This window comes from Harpegnathos saltator, unplaced genomic scaffold, assembly GCF_003227715.2.
Source record: "Harpegnathos saltator strain DR-91 unplaced genomic scaffold, Hsal_v8.6 scaffold708, whole genome shotgun sequence".
NCBI lineage: Eukaryota > Metazoa > Arthropoda > Insecta > Hymenoptera > Formicidae > Harpegnathos > Harpegnathos saltator.
The window spans coordinates 711,418-725,280 of NW_020230547.1; the positions used below are offsets into that span (position 1 = coordinate 711,418).

The window sequence follows — 13,863 nt, forward strand, 5'->3', positions numbered from 1 at the left end:
GTTCTTTCTCTTTTAATAGCGAATCCGTCAGGAAACTTTTTTCCTCTCCATGGCCTCTAATTAGCCTTTTTTCGCTTTATTTTATTTTATTTGGTGTATTCATTGAGGGCATGATTTTACTGCCACAGATTAAAAAAAAAAAGTCTCAAGATATAAGCATAGATCTCAAAAGCCGCGCTTTGACGAGTTCCCTGAAAATTGCATTTCATTGACTACAAAGTATCCGAAGATAAATTTAAGGCGATTAAATATAAGATCCTACTATGAATGTCGCCTGAAGGCGATTTAATTTCCTCAGTCTGGATACTAAATTCCAAGCATTTCGAAAAAATGTCCGAATAATATAGCTTCAGTTCATTTATCGTCAGTCCATGGATAGGCTAGACTATCGAAGGACTAACTAAGGCAGGACTGAAGTAAGCGAAAAAGCGAGCGAGTACAAAACTGCAACGATACAAAGCGGTCATTGTAGCAATCGAAGAGAAAGAGATAGAGCGGCAGGGCGGAGCGGGGCAGGGGGAGAGCCGTCTTATCACGAGCACACGTATGCCGAGCGACGCGTGGGAGAGCGTTCGCGTCCCACTTGGACGGGAGGAACGTGTCGATATTCGAAGCGCGGGGAATCGCGTCGTTTAGCCGAGTCGATTTTCCCCGCCGTTGCGGAAGAGCGCGCGTAACCGCCTCGGATGATGGTAGCGTTGTAAATAACGATCGCGTGCTCGGTGTATTCAGCATATTGCCCGAGCGTGACGCGGTGCTTTTCACACTCCGGCAGCTCGATTAGCGGAGGAGGAGGAGGAGGAGGAGGAGGAGGAGGAGGCTGCTGGAGAGCGAGCTGCGGGAGAGAAGCGTCGAATGAGATTACGCGAAATTCGCATTGCGTCCCGCCGCGCCGCCGCCGCTGCGGCCGCGGCGGCGGCCGATCGACTCGGCTCGCTTCGAATCGGCTTCGCGATCTCGCTCGCGTCAACTTTTGCCGGACAGTGTACCCCCGCTGCAGAGCACACGCTAGCACGCCAGAGTGCTATCGCGCGAGCGAGATACGGCTCGCTCCACCCTCGCCGCGGTATCTCGCGAGTATTGATATCATCGCCGTAACCCGGCCGCTCCTCCTGGAATTCCAGGCCGGGCGGGTTGAGAGCCGCTGGCCGAGCTGGCGAGCTAACGAACGACATCATTCGTCGGATATGGAGAAGCCGAGAGAGGTTTCCTCGAGATCGAAGGTCGCACGATTCTCGCCGCGTCCCTCGCGCGAACCTTCGCCCCCGTCCGCACCGGCCCGCTCCTTTTTTATCGCTCCCGAAATCTACCCACCCCCGGCCGCCGGCCGCTGCATACGAAGTCATCCCCCCGATCATCGCCGGCCGACGACCGCATTCTTCCGAAATATCGACGCGACCGGGATCCGTCGCATCAGATCGGGGCCTGCGGTCGGAAATCGACCCCTTCCCCTTCGTCCCGCGTGCGAAGGCGGCCGAGGAGAAGGATATGAGCTGCGAGGTAAGTCCCAAAGTACCCAAGTATCCAACAAGACACAAAAGTCACAGCGTACAAGGGACACACCAGCCACAAAGAGAGAGAGAGAGAGAGAGAGAGGGGGGGGAAGGGAGAGAAAGGAAAGACAGAGGATCCCACGGAGAGATCCCTCACGCGTAGCGGGCTCCGATAGTTGCAGAGAGGCGCATCGTACTCGCGCGGTAATAGGCGGTGGTTTGCCGGCAAATAATGAAACACCCGCTTAAACCCACGTTGATTAATACAACGAGCGTAATACGGAGGCCGCGCTCGCAGTTCCAGGTAAATCATATCGCAATCGGAAGCCCGTGCGAATAATCGAGCCCGCGTCATCAGCCGCGCGGTAACCTTAACCCCTCGCGCGCACACAGCGCGTCCTTGTTCCCCGCTCTCGGAACGGCGAAGGCCTGATAGCCAGGCCGGTCCGTAGGAGCTTGTCTCCCCTTTTAGCGGCCTCGCTGCGGCGTGGCTGCCTTCGGTGCATCGTCCGGACCGCGTTCGCGATTGTGTGAGCCGCGGCAAGTACGAAAGCGGCGGCGGGCACCTCGCTCTTCCAGGATTACAGGTAAACAGCCGGCAAGAAGCGGGGAAACCAGACGGGTAGGAACCCTCCTCGGCCGAGGAGCCCCTCCTCCGCGCGACATCTCTCCCGCGACGTCTCCTCTCGCGTCCTCCTCGCCCGGGGCCCCTCGGGCCTCTTCGTCTTCGTGCGCGATCGCGCTGGTGCAACGAGCTGCACCCAGCTGCACCGAGAGATGTTAACTCGCGCGCCGAGCTTCTCCTCCATGCCCGACGAGTGTGAGAGAGCGGCTAACGCGACGGTGTAACCCGCTCGCTCGCTCGCTCGGGGAAGCCGGCGACCGTGCGAGGGAGGCGACGGGGTCACGGGATACCACCGCGGGGTAGGTGCGCGCCAAGAGCGGAGGGGCTGTGTCGGCGAAAGGGTCGGATCGTGCTCTTGGTAAGGTGCGCCGGTATGTGTGTGTGTGTGTGTGTGTGTGTATTCGTTTACTTTGACAGGATAGCGGATTATCGGATCTCTCTGCGACGAGATCGATTTGCCCTTTGAAGCTGAAGCCCTCCGCGAACACGTCTACGACTCGTCCGTTAAACGCTCCGGGATTTATTATCGGTTGAGTAAAAGCGGCGTTATATACAGGCGGAGAATCGTCCGCTGTGCGTAATCCATGCGGAGCGGATATGGGAAAAAAAGCCCCCAGCAGCGGTTCCGTTCCTTTCTTCTTCCTCGCTTTCACGCGACATAATCGAACTGTACTCTTCGTGAAAAATGAGACTGTGTGTCGTCCCCGGGGAATTCCCCGTTATATGTAGTGACATTTATCACGGAATGAAGCCGCCCGAGAAAAAGTCCACTCACAAATGGCCGGCCACCCCGTGAACTTTAGCGCGCGCGCGCGCTCGCGTAAAGTCCTTCGTCTCCGTCGCCGTCGTGGTCGTCGGTTCCTGCGACCGCCGGGACGGCGTGTAATTAATGTGATCACGCGTTCGACGAAAAGGGGCGGTAATTATTATGATTCAGCGTGAGCTACGAATTATACGCAGGCGCATTATAAGTTAAACGGTCGCGACGCCTCGGCCGCGCCGGCAAATAGACGCAAATTACTCCGAGAGGCGACTCGGGGACACGCACGGCGCACGCACACACGCGCATCACTCCCGACGTGTTCGAACCGCGCGTTTTCGAATCGCGGAAGGGAAATGCGATGCGATCGCGTGCGAGGGATGTAACGGGATTCCGCCGAGTCCATGGCGGCCGACCGGCCGCCATCGATCGACCATCGGACGGTGATCGAGAACGAGCGAGACGCGACGGCGAAAGAATTTTGCGGCGTCTCGCGCGTCGTGACGCGCTCGCGCTCGCTGTGTGTGTGTGTGTGTGTGTTGTTGCGCGAGCGGTTAATGACTAATAATGGTCATGATCGGCAATCGAGACGGCGGATCAGACGAGAGAGGGATTGTGCGTCTAATGGGACTTGGAAATCCGGAGAGACGTAGAAAGCAAAAAGCTCTTGCAGTCGGTTCGTTTGCAAAATCACGTTCCTGAGAGTGCAATGTGGCGACTGTAAATGTATTGAGATTTTTTTAAGTGGGGAGTGGAGAAGGTGGCTAATTCGCGCTTCTCTCGCTCAACAAACGTGATACGCACGATAAACTTTTCCGTGAGTAGCGGGTTAATAAGAGAGAATTTGACTTTAGCTAAAACTGAATCTTTCGAAGATTTATGCAGGAAATCCCAGTTTCAGCGCGGGAACTTGCAACTTTGGTAATAATGACTTACGTCGGAAGTTCTGAAAAGTCTCTCATTCAAATTTCACTTGAACCGAGGTTAAATCTTGTCAAAAATTCCACAGAGAAGCCTAACCTTTTCAGTCCGAGGGTGTTCAACGTCGCCAATAAAGATTCGCGAGATTCGAAAGTTTAAGAAATCTTTCCTCCGGCACATTTACGAAATGTGTATATGCAACACACACAGGGAAGCTCTTTGCGCGAAAATTCGACTTTAATAGAAACCAAATGAATTATCCGAAAGGTTCCACAGGGAAAAGAGCCAACGTCTTCCTCTCCAACGCCAGTAATAACGATTCGCGATTCGAAAGTTAAAGAAATCTTTTCTCCGGCACGTTTGAAAAATTCGCACACAGTGCAACACAGACACGGAAAGGCTCTCGCTCGAAAATTCGACTTTAATAGAGACCAGAAATTTTCCGAAAAATTCCACGGGGGAAACTGAATCTTCCCCTCCAACTTCGGTAATAACGATTCACGATTTGAAAGCTGAGAAATTTTTTTTTCCAATATATTTATATATTCACAAAATTCGCACGTACAGACATGGGAGCCTCCCGCTCAAAAATTCGACTTTAACGAAGACCAGAAATTTTCCAAAAAATTCCACGGGGGAAACTGAATCTTCCCCTTCAATTTCGGTAATAATGATTCGCGATTTGAAAGTTGAGAAATTTTTTTTCCAATATATTTATGAAATCTGCACAGACACGGGAAGCCTTCCGCTCGAAAATTCGACTTTAACAGAGACCAGAAATCTTCCGAAAAATTCCACAGGGGAAACTGAATCTTCCCCTTCAATTTCGGTAATAATGATTCGCGATTTGAAAGTTGAGAAATTTTTTTTCCAATATATTTATGAAATTCGCACGTGCAGACACGGGAAGCCTTGCGCTCGAAAATTCGACTTCAACGGAGACCAGAAATTTTCCGAAAAATTCCACAGGAGAAACTGAATCTTCCCCTCCAACATCGGTAATAATGATTCGCGATTTGAAAGTTGCAAAATTTCTTTTTCGACATATTTACGAAATTCGCACGTACAGACACGGGAAGCCTCCCGCTCGAAAATTCGACTTTAACGGAGAGCAGAAATTTTCCGAAAAATTCCTCAGGGAAAACCGAACCTTCTCCTCCAACTTCGGTAATAACGATTCGCGATTCGAAAGTTGCAAAAATCTTTCCTTCGGCACGTCCGCCGCACTGCGCGCCGCCCGCGCACACCGCGACGTCGCGTCGTGTATACGAGAACGGGTTATTAACTCGCGGCCACGAATTTTCAACGGCGTATTTGGTGGGGTGCCTACCTGCGGCGATAGCGATGGGCTCCGTACACGCGCGCCGCGGCACTCTCCAGTCCGCGAAGAGCGCTCCGACGCGAAGGACGTGGGAAAGATCGATTCGCCGTCCCTGCGCGGCGCTCGCTCCATTTTGGTCCCGCGACGAGCGCACGAGCGCACGAGCGGCGGGGAACCGGCTTTTCGAAATTGCTGCTGACGCGCCCGGACTCGTCGTCCGTCCGAGCCAAACGATCCGTCCACGACAAGGGACAATCCACGACGAGCCGACGACGGCCGGTATCTTCAGCTGGCGCGCGCGCGCGCGCGCTCGCGCGCGCCGAGCGAGCTGTCGGGCAAACGCGGGCGTGTGTGATCGCCAGTGATTCTCGCGGATTCGACTCCGGGAGCTGTCGCGTGTGAATTGACAACCGTGTGCACGACCGGAGACGAGCAAATTGTCGGCGACCTGCGGAATAGACTCCGAGAGTGTTCCTCCTCCACCTCGAGCGGTCGTTCGTCGTGCAAAGTTGGCGCGCTCGGCGGCTCGCGGTCGCCGAGAGGACATCGCGCGCTCGCAGGAGACTACGGTTCCTCGGAACACTCCGCATTCTTCAGCTCGTAAAGGAGCGAAGTCGCCGGTCGCTACGAGCTCCGTAACCGGTCGCCGTCGCGATCGATCTCTCGTCATTCTCATCAGGCCGATGAGGAGCCGGACGGCGCTCGAGCTGGGCAACCGCGCGGGGTGAACGGGCGACCTTGAGCGCGGCCGAAAATCGAGAGTCCTCGAGGACACGGCGGGCGCGCGCGCGCGCGCGCTCGCTCACGCGTACACGCGAAGGACGAGGAGATGCGCCATTTTCACGAAGCGATGCAAGGAGGTGAACGATCCTCGGAGCGTTTCGCCGCAGACCGGTAATGGGATACCAGAGGTGACGGCAAGATGAACGGTCACGGCTCCACCAATGAGGTACTGGCATTGCGTACGGTTTCATTCTCTCTCGCACCGCACTCTGTATATATGCCCCTGCCGCCTCGCCTTTTTGTCCCCTTCTCTCTGCATCATCCTCGCCTCGCCTCACGATATGTGCTTTAGATATTTAAATCACGGTGTCCGTTCCTCCGTTCTTGACTGACGATCTCGAATCGCGGATTAATCCCGTCTCGCTCAAGGTGATCCCCGGGGTTCTTAACAGGCTCCGGAGATAGAGAGACAGCGAGAGAGAAAGAGAGCGCGCGAGAGTACATCCGTAACGCCGCTCGTAAACGCCGCTCTCTCGATGGTCCTTTTCTCGGCGCGTCAGCTTGATATTGATCTTTGTACCGAAGTGCGATTACGTTTGAGAGGGGAACAGCGCATATTTCAAAATTGCACCACGCAGACAGACCGCCACGCAGTCGTGCGCGCATCGCACCTATGAGGAAGGGGATCGGTCATAGGCGCGTTTTCCATTCGTCCGTTGCACTCGCAAAAATCGCGCAGTCGCGCGCGCTCGACTCTCGAAACGCGCCCTTTGGCGCCCACCGGATATCCCGGATATCAGCTGGGAGACGCGGCCGGAAAAGCGACTCGCGCGGACGAGGGCGACGGCCGGGAAAGCGATAAATTTCCATCTGCGTCGAAACAAACGAGGAGGACACGGCGTGTCGGCGTCGTCGGTAACATGCAAATTCCCGGCGGCGTCGGACGGCGCGCGCGAACCGACGCTCAAATCCGTCTGCTTGCGTATCAAAATGCTGCCGCGCTTCCCTCGATTTCTCGCTCTCTTCCCGGCCGCCTTCCCGGTCGCCCGGCGCGCGCGATTTCTTCTTGTTGCGTTCTAAATTCGCCGCGCACTCGCGACGCGTATGTATATAGCGTCTCCAGCGAGGAAGAGAAATTCCTCACGTCGCCGACGTCGGCTGGGTGTACTCGCGCGAGGTCTGCCCGACGCCTCGATTGTTGCTGCAGAAGCGGCTGCGAAATACAGTTCGGCTCTCCAAGGGCTGCGGGAGGTGCCTCTGCGAGGACGCGATCCGCGGTGATACCGATTTAAATCCGGACGAGAGGCTTCCGAGAGGAAGACGCCGGCGGAGGAAGATCGCGCGAGACATGCCGCCGCACAGCCGCCGTAACGTGAGATTCAGCATCAGAGAGCTTGCAATCAGGCCGCGCGTAAGCAACGCTATCACTGCCCGAGGAAAACACTGATAACGCGCAATCTCTTCTCTCTCTCTCTCTCTCTCTTATCCCGTTTATCTATCTCTCCCTCAAATCCGCCGAGATGACAAACAGAAAGTGCAGTGTGTCGCGCGGCGATCTTTGTCTCGGCGCGGCGGCTTGACTCATCTCGCGGTCTCGCGGCGATTTCGGAGCGACGGGATGCTCGACTCGGAACGAGCGTTTCGTGCTGGAACGGCCATTAGCGCGCGATGCGCCTTCGCGCACGTGCGCTCGATACGCCGAGCGTAAGACGCGTCGCGTCGCGTCGCGCGCTGCAAGGTTGAGTTGTAATTTTTCCGCGGCGACTTGCGGATTCTAGGATGGTCGTGTTTGAGTGAGAGGCGGCGGGCGATAAGACCCGTGCTCGATTAGATAACAGCTCGTGACAGGTACGGCACTGTTTGCGCGCGTCGCGGAGCGGCGCTTTTGCATGCGGCAGTCGCGACGTCGCTTCTCTTCTCCCCGCCCGCCCCCCCCGTCGGCCGCTACTAAGCGGCCGCTATTTCGCGAAAGTTTCGCCGGAGAAAGCGGGGATGGACAAAAAGAGGAGGAGATTGCCGAAACGAGAGCGATGTTTCGCTGCTTCTCTCTGGCTTGCGAAGCCGGGCAATTTTCATCCGCCGGATACGCATACGCCAAATACGCAAGATCGAGCAGCCTCGATAAAGTGCGCCTGGCGACGAGCCAGCGGCGAATGCAGGAGAAAGAGACGACTGAAGAAGAGCGAGGGAGGGGCAAATTTTGCCTTCCCGTGTGCGCACGCAAAATGGCCAAAATTGACAAGCAACGTCGTTTGCCATTTGTTACCTCGTTATCGGCAACGTCAGGCAAATATTAAGCCTAAATCGATAGACGAGGCACGAGGCACTTGCCACATACCTCCTCGCATAACGAGCCTTATCTCTTCTCAGACGACGAGGTCGACTGTTTGATTATCGCTTGAAACGCAGAACGGTGTTTGTCCTTGGCGATCGACCGCGAGCCGAGCAAACGCGCCTCGCGCGCGTTCTCACGCGAAAATTTCCTTCCGCCAAGGTAGGCCGCGCACACTCTTCGCGAGCATTCGCGTCGACAATGCGCACTCCCGATGCGGATCGAGCGAGTGGATCCCCGCGCCTTGAAGAGGCGAAGGAGGCCGAGGAGGAGGTCTTCTCGTCGCGAGCGTCATCGCGACGCGCGTCTCCGAAATCGCGTTTTCGCGTGCTTATCGGCATAAGTCGGTAGCGCCGGGCGAGGGCATTGAGAGCGCTCGTGTGTATTGTTGAACCAGAATGGGTGTCTTCTTGTTTCCATTGTGGGTGGCAATTTGTTTCAATGAGCCGTGGCACCCGGCCTTGGATCGTCATGAATGTAGAATGAAGAGTGACGTGGATCTCCTTAAAGATCCGTCGCACCTAATTTTTCAATGAAACAAGAGACCGGCGCGGGGAGGAGGGCGAAAAGGAGGGCGAGGAAGAGGACGCGTTATGCTGACTGCAGAAGGAGATTGATCTAAGCTCACGCGGGGAACGCGCCTAAGAGCCGAGCGACGAGGACGAAAAGGAAGATGACGGGGAATGCGCGAGAGAGAGAGAGAGAGAGAGAGAGGGAGAGGGAGAGAGAGAGGCGGCTCAGAAAGCGGTTGAGACCGGAAAAAATAAAGAGAGCAGATTCCTTAACACTTAATTAAAAGATGCAAATCTCTCGATATAATCTTGCTACCACGCACCGCCGACCATAAATCTCTATCGCCGCTCGGACGGCGGGAAAATTCCCGATGCGGAGGAGTGAGGGGGGGGGGGCGGCAGGAGCTAAAAAAAGAAGCGTAATTTCTTCGGGGCTTCTCACCTTGTTAAACAAATTGTATGCAAACCGCCGGGGAGGGAGAGGGAGAGGGAGAGGGAGAGAGAGAGGGAGGGAGGGAGGAGGGATCATGGAAGCGCCGATAATTTTTCATCGGCGACGCCACGGCGATACCACGAGCACGAGAAGCAAAAAGAGTGTGCCACGGCGAGGATTATGGTGACAAGAACATCCACCGCGCCATAAATCCTCGGTAATTGTGACCAATTAATTGCCATGCAAATGAGGTGAAGCGCAAATCACCGGGAATGAAGGCGGCTCCATTCATCCGGGCGATCCTCGAGCGTCCTCCTTCGTTTGCGGACTTTTCGCTCGCGTCTTCCTCCTCCTCCTCCTCCTCCTCCCCCTCCTCCCGCATGATCGTCCGCTCAATTGGCTGCAAAGCGGCAGATACACGCGCCGTCTTTTCTCCTTTATTTCCTCTCCCTTTTTCTTTCTCTCTCTCTCAGAAAAGGACCCGAAAAGCGCAGGCGACGCCGCGACTCGCCGAGGTCGAGCCCCGAAATTCACAAACGCGCCGAAATAGTCTTTCCGAGAAATTCGTCGCGTACTCGCGCCTCCGGGTACAACATCTCGAACAGACACGCGTATCGCGGAACGAGAGCTCCTAAAGAGAATGCGAGCGATACGCAGGAGCGACGTGGTGTGTTTTAACGAGTCCCGACAGCTCGCGAGTGACACGGATCGATGCTATCGAATCTAACTTGGCGTCCGGCTTGACCGAGAAGAAAAGGAAACATTTCCGACATTGTCCGCTCGCTTCTCGTTTTTACCTGCCCCGTAGGCTCACCTTTGCGTGTCCTTTTGTTTGCATCTTACAAAATACAGATACGCTTGAAAAGCAAGCAGGAGGGGCGGGGGGATTAGCGGTAATGACCTAATGACCTCCAGGCGAGCGATGACGAAGAGGTCGTCGGCTAAAATGAAAAATACCGTTTTCTGTATTTACGGGTAAAAACTGGATACGTGCCGATCGAGATTTTCCACGGCAGCGTTAGGCGTACTAAACACTCGCGCACCTGCACTTCACGTTAATACCATTAGCGGAACGAGGTGTAGCAGTACCGCAGCGTCAAGCAGCATCGGCAGTCTCGCCTTCGCCTCGCCTGATTAGCGAGAATCAGTCCAGAACGCTGGAGTTTGGGCCCGAGAGAGACGCCCGGCGAGCGCAGGTCGTTTTCCAACTCACTCAACACAGCCGCGCCTTTCAAGGAAGCTAGTAGGAGATCAGCTCAGTCGGCTAATCCGTCAAAGTAGTTCATCCTGCTCATTCTTTTGAGATACTTCTCAAAGCTACGCCGGCGGTACTCGAAGAGGGATGTTCCAGCAAACGACTCTCGCTCTCCCAGCAAGCGGACCCTGTTTGAGATATCTCGAAAAATGACAAAATTCCTTTTTAAAGATTTTGAAGATGCCGCGGCTTTGGACTCTTCGGGGCGCAGAGCGCGGAACTTTGGAAGAAAGAGCAAACGGATACGAAGATGAAGGAGTTTGAAATATTTTTCACTCGGCCGCGCTGTGTTCGTTCTTTCAAGTGCAAGCAAGTCGCGGTGCAAGCAAGTAGACGCACGCACACAAACGAGAGAGCAAATTGACTGTGTTGACATTTCTTCGCTCGAAACCGGGCGTCTGTCAGGTTCACATCGATCTAAGGCCGACGATCCCGGATTCGCCACTCTTTTAAACGTGTTGACTTGAGACCGGACACATCACTCGCAACCTCTGACATTACTGCTACTAATTACTTGTTTGTGAAATCGCCGGTTTCTCCCTCGCCCCTATCGAAGAGAAATCTTGGAAAAATGAACGTACGTAATGAAGCGAGACGGCGATTAATATCCCGATAGCGCGGATTGTTTTACGACTGTATAAACCTGCTATTAACCTTCTCTAAGCTCAATTAAAACATAGCCTCGTATCGCTAAACGCAATTGATTGTATCGTTGCGTTGCGCACAGTCTGCGGCGGTGCAGCTAATTGTAACAGCGTGGTCTGCAGTGGAATAAAGAGCGACTGTAGTCATAACATACCACACGCGCGACACACATACACACACAGAGAGAGAGAGAGAGAGAGAGAGAGAGAGAGAGAGAGAGAGACGCGCGCGCGCGCGCAGACAGACACACGCGCAGCCTGCATTCACACGGAATCGCGAGGCCGATGTTATTTACGTCAGCGAGAAGAAATGGAATATTGAATGAAGCCGAGCGCGTCCGACGGATTACGCCACAGCACAATGTTGTGAATTAAATACGCGAATGCAAACGCGCCGGGCTGGCGAGTCCGGCGCCACGTCGATTTCGAAAAACCAGTTTCACGGCCTCTAGTAATCGTCCCCTCGCCGAGGAGGAGGAGGAGGAGGATCGCCGAATTTAGTGTCCACGTCATCGTGATCTTCCCGCTCGTGACGTAAGCGGTCGTCCCAAATTCCTCGCGCTCGCGGGAGTTCGCAGCCGCCGCGGCAAGCTCAAAACAATCTCTCGTTCGTGCAGAACAGAGAGCGACTTCCACCGCTCGCGAGCACGCAAGTAACACACGAAAGTCGGATGTCTCGAGCGAGAGAGGAAACGCCGGGAAAGTCGGGCGCGTCGCTCAGCTAGCCGCAGAAAAGAAAAAAAAGAAAGAGAAAGAAAAGCGCGCCAGAGAGGGAAGTGGAAAAGCAGAGACCTCGCCGCTTCGACATCGGTCAGCGCTGCGTCGAGTTTCCAAAGTCGGGACGAAAGTCCGCTCGTACACGTCGGCGGAGCTCGGCGCACAATTCGCTCTCAATTAGGTCCTGCGATGCACAAACACACGTCCTGCGTACACGGCTCGGTTGTAATAGACACTGCGCGCAGGCGCACTGCGGGGGCGCAAGCCCCGAGCGCGCAAATACGATCATCATTTGCAGATTAGCGAGAGAACGGGTAATACGTACGTGAGAGAGCTTGTCGACTCGGGCTAATCCGAAAAACACATATTTGAACTTGGACCGGGCCCGAAGACAAAGCTCCGTTCGCGCAATGGCGTAATTCTCAGCTCGCACGGGGGCGCGAGAGCGCGGCGGCAGTAAAATCTCGCGGATTCTCGTCGAAATTGCCAAGCTGCGACACGGAGTCTGGCCGGTTCCTCGGCGAGGCCGGGGAACAGTAGGAAGCCGGTGCTTTTTGCGGAGGTAACCTCGGATTACACCGGCGCGCGCTGACGCTTTACGACTCCCCCCCCCGGCCTGGCTGCGCCGCCCTCTTTCCGCGTCGGAACCGTCGTCGTGAGAGGAGCTCGTAAACGACTTGCATAAAATTCATTCGCCACGCTCGGCGTCGTGGCGACAGCGAGGTGTCTCGCAAAACCGGACCACGCGGAATTTGGAGATTTGCGACGAGCCGGGTCGCAGCGAACGATCGTAGCGGGGGATAATTACGATCGCCGCCGAGTAAATTAAAACGGGAGGGCGGCGCGGTGCAGGTGGTATCGCGCGATTTCGCCGCTTGGGGCTCCATTCCCGCGGCCCGAGCCGGTCCCGTAATTGTAATGTCGCCGACGTTAACGTCAAGCTGTCCACTTTGATAATGTTGTCTTTGCTAATTTGATCTTCCGCGATGGAGCGACGCGCGGCCGGCCGGCGATCTCGCGCGAATTCGCGTGCCCTTTACGACCCTTCGATTCTTCGCTCTCCGGGCGACTCGCGAATTTATAGTACATCACAATATTTGATAAACATAGTAGGGCTGCCGGAAAGTCTTTTCGTCTTTATTGTGAAACTTTGCATGAAAATAATGAAGTAAGTTCGATCTTAATGAAAATTGATATTGATACACAATAAAGACACGCAGTTAACTGACCTGGAATTTAAATTAATGCTGGATTAAAATTAAGAAATCCGCACCAGGAAAAAAAATTTAGTATCTCTAACAAAACTGTTTAGTTGCATTTTAGTTATTTTATCCATAAAAATTACATGATAACGAAATATTATTTTACATAAACTAAAATAATGCCCAATGGATGCTATTTTGTCTTTCTGCGCACTAAAATTTAGGTTTCGTATATTAAAAAAAGATTATAGTATTTATATTCGACAAAATTCATATAGTTAAAACTTTTTGGTTGCTGTAACAAAAGTATTACGTTATACGTAAACAAACCGTAATCAAACAAGATATTTGTTTACAGGAACTAAACAGTTTTTTATTGGGCATATTTTAACCAAATTATTTTGTTGTTGGTGTTGTTACAACAAAATTTTGGTTCACGCAATAATAGATGTTTCCTAGTGTGCACTATAACCACGAAAACTGAAGGCTTTAAAATACGAAAAGACACTTTCCGGTACCCCTAATAATATGATATGTTTTTAAGAATACCTGGCGAGAAATAATTTCTAATCTATACATTTGCATCGCGCGCTCTCTTAATTGACATTAAGTCGACATAGATGGGAGGTGCGGGCAACAAACTGAAAGTTCCTCGTGAAGCCAAATATTGATTCTCATCCTCCGCTGTGCATCGCAGGAAATTAACGCTTTCTTCACGAGGACTGGCCGCGGAGTCGATGGTTTCCTCGACGGGGCTCGCGGATCTGCCGTGCCACGACATCTTTATCAAGAGACTAACTTTAACAAAAGAACTTTAAACTCGCGCGTTTTTATTTTTTTCGCGTGACCAAGGAAGCGAACAATTTCCAGCCCCCACGTTCGTGCGTTACTTTTTCCGATCGACGCCGACGACGATGGACGCAAG

The 13,863-nt window shown here is 53.7% G+C and overlaps 1 protein-coding gene across 10 annotated transcripts in view; it reads left to right on the plus strand.

Annotated features, from left to right (window-relative positions):
• Positions 1–13,863, plus strand: part of by (focal adhesion protein tensin) — a 221,674-nt gene that overhangs the window by 85,022 nt on the left and 122,789 nt on the right. The window contains exon 1 of one of the 10 annotated variants that reach the window (XM_019845230.2): positions 5,183–6,069. The exons of the other annotated variants lie outside the window; for them this stretch is intronic. Coding sequence (XP_019700789.2) covers positions 6,043–6,069 — 27 coding nt within the window. The 5' untranslated portion in view covers positions 5,183–6,042. Of the gene's footprint in view, positions 1–5,182; positions 6,070–13,863 lie in introns of those variants that run through there. 10 annotated transcript variants of the gene reach the window in all.